The sequence below is a fragment of the Condylura cristata genome, unplaced genomic scaffold (assembly GCF_000260355.1).
Source record: "Condylura cristata isolate star-nosed mole 26May11 unplaced genomic scaffold, ConCri1.0 scaffold00045, whole genome shotgun sequence".
Lineage (NCBI taxonomy): Eukaryota > Metazoa > Chordata > Mammalia > Eulipotyphla > Talpidae > Condylura > Condylura cristata.
The window spans coordinates 909,090-916,346 of NW_004567146.1; the positions used below are offsets into that span (position 1 = coordinate 909,090).

Sequence of the window (7,257 nt, forward strand, 5' to 3'; positions counted from 1 at the left end):
TGGATGGATGGATGGATGGATGGATGGATGGATGGATGGATGGATGGATGGATGGATGGATGGATGGATGGATGGATGGATGGGTAGGTAGGTGAGAAGTAGGTATATGGAGGATGGATAGGTGGGTGGGTGGGAAGTGGAAGAACGAATGATGAAGAATTGGACGCAAAGAACGCTCTGGCATCCGACTGAGCCAGCTACTACCCTTCAGCTCCTTTTCTTTTTTACCGCAATGGCCCGCAGACCCAGGGAAGAGAGGCTGAGCCCCGTCCCCTCCCTCCCCTGAGTCCTGGCCCCCCTTCCTCTCTCTGACGAAGAGTCTGGACCGAAGGTTCTGCTGACGTGGGAAGGGGAGGAGAGTCTGGAGGAAGGGGAGGGGAAAGCAGCGCAGAGATCGCAGAGACGAAGGAGACGCCCGCGGCTGCAGCGCTGCAGAGCGGGGTCTCTCCGGGCTCTCGTCCCGGCACCCGCGCGCCGCTGAGCGGGGACAGCGCATCCTTTCGGTGCGGGCCGGCAGGGCCCCTGCGGTCGGCAAGCTGGCTCCCCGGGTGGCCACCGGGACCCCCGAGCCCAATGGCGGGGGAGGCAGCAAAATCGACAGCACTGTAGAGATCACCCCCAGCCCCAACGGAGTAAGTGCCGGCGCCCTGGGGGCTCCGCTGTCGTCCCCGCGCGCCCCTGCCCCCGCCCGGCTCCGGGCGTTTTACTCCGGCGCATCCCCCGGCCCCTGACTGCCTTCCTCGCGCTGGCTCCCGCCCTCTTCCCTGGCTCTGCGGTTTCCCCCGCTTCACCCTTCTCCTGCCCCACCCCCAACTTCCCACAGCAGGTCGGGACCCTCGGAGAAGCGGTGCCCGCCGAGCAGCTGCAGGGTGAGCGGGCGCGCGAACGCGAGCGGGAGGGGGAGGGCGACGCGGGCGGCGACGGGATGGGCAGCAGCCTGTCGCTGGCCGTGCCCCCCGGCCCCCTCAGCTTTGAGGCGCTGCTCGCCCAGGTGGGGGCGCTGGGTGGTGGCCAACAGCTGCAACTCGGCCTTTGCTGCCTGCCGGTGCTCTTCGTGGCTCTGGGCATGGCCTCGGACCCCATCTTCACTCTGGCGCCCCCACTGCATTGCCACTACGGGGGCTTCCCCCCGAACGCCTCCGGCTGGGAACAGCCCCCCAACGCCAGCGGCGTCAGCGTCGCCAGCGCGGCCCTAGCAGCCAGCGCGGCCAGCCGCGTCGCCACCAGTACGGACCCTTCGTGTAGCGGCTTCGCCCCGCCGGACTTCAACCACTGCCTCAAGGACTGGGACTACAATGGCCTGCCCGTACTCACCACCAACGCCATTGGCCAGGTGAGGCAGCCTGGTGGGCCATGGGTCTGAGGGCAGGCTAAGAATGACCAGCCTGGGGCCTCATTCCTGCTCCGTCCCTCTCCCACCCCCAGTGGGATCTGGTGTGTGACCTGGGCTGGCAGGTGATCCTGGAGCAGATCCTGTTCATCTTGGGCTTTGCCTCTGGCTACCTGTTCTTGGGCTACCCTGCCGACAGGTGAGGGCTGCTGGGGGTGGCAGGTGGGTAGAGAGGAGGGGGTGCTAGGGAGGCTAGCCCAGGCAACTGGCTTTTGCAAGAGGAGGAAGACCATTCATTGGACTCATCAGTCTTCTCTGGACTTCGGTTCAATGACCTGCAGCCCCCCACTTGTCTCAACTCTACTCCCCATCAAGAAGTACTCTTTCCATGCCCCTTCTCCATATGGAGTAACTCCTTCCCCACTCCCCGTCCCTAGGCCCACGGACCAGTGGCCTCATGTTCAAAGACAATAGCTGACCAAAAGCCCCCACAAATTGAGAGTGCTTGCTCCCCCTGAATTGTCCCAACCACCACAAAGCATGTCCACTTCCCTTACCATCTTCATAGATTAATAGACTCATCCCTAGTGGCGAATAGCCCCATCCCAGTGGACACTTGCTCCATCCTCATTGCTAAAGATCAGTCTGCTAATTCCTACACAGCAAGTCCCTTTCCCACCAACCAGTATTGCAACTCTTAAAAACAAATGATCTCTGACAAGTGATCCCTCCCCCACAAGTCAGTAACCATCTCCAAAGAAGAATACCCTCACTCCCAATAGTCCCACACCTGCCAACACATGACTCTACCCTTGTAGGTCATCAGCTCAGGCCCCATGAATCAATGACCACAAGAGCACATCTCAGAAATAAATTGTCTCATGTTCATGGACCCTCACTGTTCTCAGATTCTCTCAGGTCAACAGTTCCATTTCCAGGAATCCGTGGCCTCCACAACCCATCTCCATCAACCAGTATCTTTCTCCACAGATGAAAAGTCCTAACTCCTCTTATCTTCGACACCATCATCCCTGACCATCCCCATGGATTGATAATTAGACTCATCGCCACTGATCTACAGTTCCATCCACATGGAATTAATTCTCAGTTCCCATGAATTAGAGTCAACCTATCCTCTAGGAATCCAGTTCCCTAAAATGAAAACCTATCCTCACTACCCAAAAGTCACACACTCCTAGGGGCAAGTGAAATCAGCTGTCCATCTTCATGCACCTGTGACCTCATTCCCATAGACCAGTACCCTGGTTCCTATTGCTCATTTCCAAAGACCAGTAATCCATTTTTTAAAGTCAGTAACCTTAGCCTAATTAACCAATAAGACCATCCCCATGGAAAAATGATCCCACTAACTGGATCAAAACTTCACTCTCAGCTATCAGTGCTCCTTGCTGATGACTAGTGACCCCAGTGACTAGTGACCCCAGTCTTCATCCCCATACAACAGAAGTTTAATTCCCCAAAGGTAGCCTGGCCTCCAGAGACCAATAGCTATGCCCTCACTGACACACAACTGATGACCATCACCAACCAATAATTTTCTCCCCCTTGGCCTGTGGCTCCATCCTTACTGATTACCCCACAGACCAAAAGTCCCATCCATATGGGTTAAGTGAGACCCCTACTGCATGAATCAGTGACTCTACCTCCAAAGATCAATTGTCCAATCTTCAGAAACTAGTGAACATCCCCACTGATCAAGTCACACCCCCAGATTAATGGCCCCAACCCAACCCCTCCCATGCATCGTTGGTTTAATTTTTGGCCGGGGGCCGAGAGAATAAATAATCTTTGGCCAGTGTCCTATCCCCATTTACCATCCTCATGGATTAACATGCCCATGTCCCATGGAATAATGTTCTCATCCCCCAAAATCAGTTATTTACCTTCCAGCATCAGTAGCTCCATTGTCCTTGACCAATACTATCCCCATACACAACAGGCTGATCGCTTCACCTGTACAGATCAACGACTCCATTGAGAGGCAGGGAAGATAGAGAGTGAGGGTGACCCCGAGTGGAGGCTACAGTCATCACTTCCCACATATCAGTAACCCCATTTCCTCTGATGAGTGTGAGCAAGACAAGCTTCATCTCCACTGACTGAGAGCTCTACCCCAAGGCTCAGTGATTTCAAATTCCCGAGGCTTCAAACCTCCTAAGCAATATCCTATCTCCTCTACTGCTTTGTCTCACTTCCATGGAGAAACACCCTCATCCCTGCACATCCCCAAGAATCAATGAATCAGGTGCCCAGCAGCAACATGTATGCATGGCCCCCCATCCTGCCATTATTCCCTAACTCCACTGCAACTCTTGTTCCTAGAGCCTAGTCCTCAGACCTCCAGCTTTGAAGTGGGAAGCTGGGACCCACCCAGCAACTTCTCCTGCAAAGAGTCAGGGTGACCAGAGGCCCTCCCCCACTTTCTAGGTTTGGCCGTCGAGGAATAGTGCTGCTGACTTTGGGGCTCGTGGGCCCCTGCGGAGTGGGAGGTGCTGCTGCAGGCTCGTCCACAGGTGTCATGGCCCTCCGATTCCTCTTGGGCTTCCTGCTTGCTGGCGTTGACCTTGGTGTCTACCTGATGCGTGAGTGGCCCCTCCTTCCCCTGGGGCTGCCTGCCTCTCTGTAGCTGCAAGCCTTCCCTCTGCCGCCTAGGGCCCCTCACTTCCTCTTCAGCTGTCCCAAGTGTCAGCAAGTGGAATCTCAGCTATCTTTCTGCCCAGGCCTTTGAAGGATCAAGGGGTCTTGCTATTCTTCATGCCCATCTCCCCCATAACCTTGAAGGCCTTCTTTGCCAAGGATTTACTGCTGTCAGAGACGAGGGCTGCATTTTTAAAAGTGGAATTCTGATTAGCAGTGTAACCTTGAACAGGGGTTGATATGAAGGTCAAATAGAGGTTTGATGTGAGAGGGTCTGAAACCACCAGGAATCTGATCCTGGAGCCCCCTAGGTTTGAGCAGGAGAGGAGAGGGCAGTGCAGCGTCTCTCTACCACTCAGAGATTAGTCTGTGGGAGGCAATGACTGCAGCCTTCATGCCAGGAGCTAAACTCTGTCCCCTTCCTTCCCTCTCTCCCCTTCTCTCCCACTCCTTCCTTCCTGGTCTCTCCTCCCTGTCCCTGTTGTATCTCCAGGCCTGGAGCTGTGCGACCCCACCCAGAGGCTTCGGGTGGCCCTGGCAGGGGAGTTGGTGGGGGTGGGGGGACACTTCCTGTTCCTGGGCCTGGCCCTGGTCTCTAAGGACTGGCGATTTCTGCAGCGAATGATCACTGCTCCCTGCATCCTCTTCTTGTTTTATGGGTCAGTATCACCCTTCACCTGTCGTCTGGCCATTTACCTCTCCCTCCAGCCTAGTGCTAGCCCACAGACCCCTCCTCCCCGCCACCTCTCCTCATCTAGGCCTGCCCCAACCCCAGCCCCACCAAGGTGGGGCTCATCACAGCACACCCCCATCCTGCCCCCCACCCACAGTTGGCCTGGCCTGTTTCTGGAGTCTGCAAGGTGGCTGATAGTGAAGCGGCAGATCGAAGAGGCTCAATCTGTGTTGAGGATCCTGGCTGAGCGGAACCGGCCCCATGGGCAGATGCTGGGGGAGGAGGCCCAGGAAGCCCTGCAGGGTAAGAGGCAGGGTCCCCACAGCTCATACTTCACATGCACATGTCACAGTGTCCTCTGCGTGTGCCACCTTCTCCCAGAGTCCCCACCGCCCTCGTGGGAGGCCCCTGGGTTCCCAGCTGTTTCTTCTAACAAATAGCTCCTCTTTCTCTCCTAAAGACCTGGAGAACACCTGCCCTCTCCCTGCAACATCCTCCTTTTCCTTCGCTTCCCTCCTCAACTACCGCAACATCTGGAAAAATCTGCTTATCCTGGGCTTCACCAAGTGAGCCTGGGTGTCTGAGGCGAGGGCCAGGCCAGTAGCTGGAATGGGGGCAGGCCTGGGTGGTGACTGGGTGGTGCAGGCCTGAGGGCCCCACGGAGGGCACCCCAGGCCACGAGGGCCGCACACGGGGATTCAGGTCCCATTCCTGACTTGCGTACCCCTCCTTACAGCTTTATTGCCCACGCCATTCGCCACTGCTACCAGCCCATCGGAGGAGGAGGGAGCCCTTCAGACTTCTACGTGTGCTCCCTGCTGGCCAGCGGCACCGCAGCCCTGGCCTGCGTCTTCCTGGGGGTCACCGTTGACCGATTTGGCCGCCGAGGCATCCTGCTTCTGTCGATGACCCTCACTGGCATTGCGTCCTTGGTCCTGCTGGGCCTGTGGGATTGTGAGCATCCTCCCTCCCCCACAGTGTGGGCTCAGCCAAGGAACCCCAGCAGAGCTGCCTCAGACAGGCTCAGCCACTACTCTGGCCCAGGCCTTCCAAGAACAGAGCAGAGGCTGCCCAGCCCTCCCTTCATCCCCCCTCACGGCCACACAGCCCTGTCTGCTCTCCTGACCAGTTAGTGAAAGCTCAGAGCCCGCCCAGCTAGCGCATCGGGATCAGAGACCCAGGGCCTAGGCCAAACACGATCTCCTCACCTGCACTCACATCCTCCCTCCTGGTCCTCCAGATCTGAACGAGGCTGCCATCACCACTTTCTCCGTCCTTGGCCTCTTCTCTTCCCAAGCTTCCGGCATCCTCAGCACCCTCCTTGCTGCCGAAGTCATCCCTACCACCGTCCGGTGAGTGCAGGGGCCGCTGGGGACAGCGCCAGGCCTGTAGGTCTCCAGTGAGGACAGGGTCTGACCTGAGGGGTGAAGCAGGGAGCGCTGCTGGAGAGGGGTGGGGCGGGTGAGGCCCACAGCTGCAGCCTGAGTGCCTTCTCCATCTCTCAGGGGCCGTGGCCTGGGCCTGATCATGGCGCTCGGGGCCCTTGGAGGCCTGAGTGGCCCAGCACAGCGCCTCCACATGGGCCACGGAGCCTTCCTGCAGCACGTGGTGCTGGCAGCCTGCGCCCTCCTCTGCATCCTCAGCATCATGCTGCTGCCGGAGACCAAGCGCAAACTCCTGCCGGAGGTGCTCCGGGATGGGGAGCTGTGCCGCAGGCCTTCTCTGCTGCGGCAGCCACCCCCTAACCGCTGCGACCACGTCCCGCTGCTTGCCACCCCCAACCCTGCCCTCTGAGCAGCCTCCGAGCTTCATGGCAGGAGGCTGGCCCCTTAGGAAAGGCGGCTTGAGGCCCCAGCAAGGTCACCGGGAGGACTGAGAGCAAGGCCAAACTGTGCAGGCTCAGAGGCACCTCCCGCCAGCTTTGGAGGGGGCTCAGAGAGCTGTCCCCACCTCTCCTCCCTGCTGCTTTGTGTTCATGTCAGGACAGGGAGAGAGCTCCACACTGCAACCACTAGGTCTGGGCTCCATCCTGTGCCCAAAGACATCCTCCCAGACCTCATTCTTTCTTGCTCTATCATTCTGTTTCAATAAAGACATTTTGAATAAATGAGCATATCATCATCTGGACTTCCCTTCCTTCTGTCTCTTGGGGGAAGGTTTCTCCTGCGGAACCAACACCAACAATCTCCTTCCCTGTCCTTATGCGCTGCGCCCAGTGTTCACTGAAAACTCCCACCCCTGCCTATTGCTAAGTCCAGGAATGGGCGGGGCACTTAACAAACTTCATCCAGTCACTGCAGGTGGGTGAAGTGGGTGTTTGGATCAGTTAAGGTTGTTTTTTGTTTTTTCTTGTTGCAAGTAATAAAAACGGGCTCCAGTGAAGTCAAAAGAGGAATGTGATAAGAGGGAGGTAGTGAACTCAGCATGGAAGGAGCAGATCTAGTGATAAAAGCAAGAGCCAGAGAGATGCCTCGATCCAGGGACGAGAAACCAGTCATTTCTGTCAGGGTCACCTGGTGGGATGAATGAACCCCAGTAGAATTCAACCTTTGGGTCACCCACAGAAAATTCACTTCCAGAGAGCAAGTAGCACACT

General features: G+C 57.3%; 1 protein-coding gene across 2 annotated transcripts; it reads left to right on the forward strand.

Annotated features, from left to right (window-relative positions):
• The first annotated feature begins 376 nt into the window (after nt 1-376).
• SLC22A17 (solute carrier family 22, member 17) lies at nt 377-6,782 on the forward strand. 2 transcript variants are annotated; one of them, XM_004694635.2, is made up of 10 exons: nt 377-632; nt 824-1,333; nt 1,426-1,529; nt 3,779-3,933; nt 4,482-4,647; nt 4,819-4,964; nt 5,122-5,227; nt 5,398-5,615; nt 5,902-6,013; nt 6,167-6,782. In XM_004694635.2, the coding sequence occupies exons 2-10, from the start codon at nt 926-928 to the stop codon at nt 6,453-6,455; spliced, it is 1,704 nt and encodes a 567-aa protein (XP_004694692.1). In that variant the 5' UTR covers nt 377-632; nt 824-925; the 3' UTR covers nt 6,456-6,782. The 2 variants fall into 2 exon arrangements, with proteins under 2 accessions (XP_004694692.1, XP_012589562.1); XM_012734108.1 differs by having other exon boundaries at nt 382-632; nt 827-1,333.
• Nucleotides 6,783-7,257: the final 475 nt, after the last annotated feature.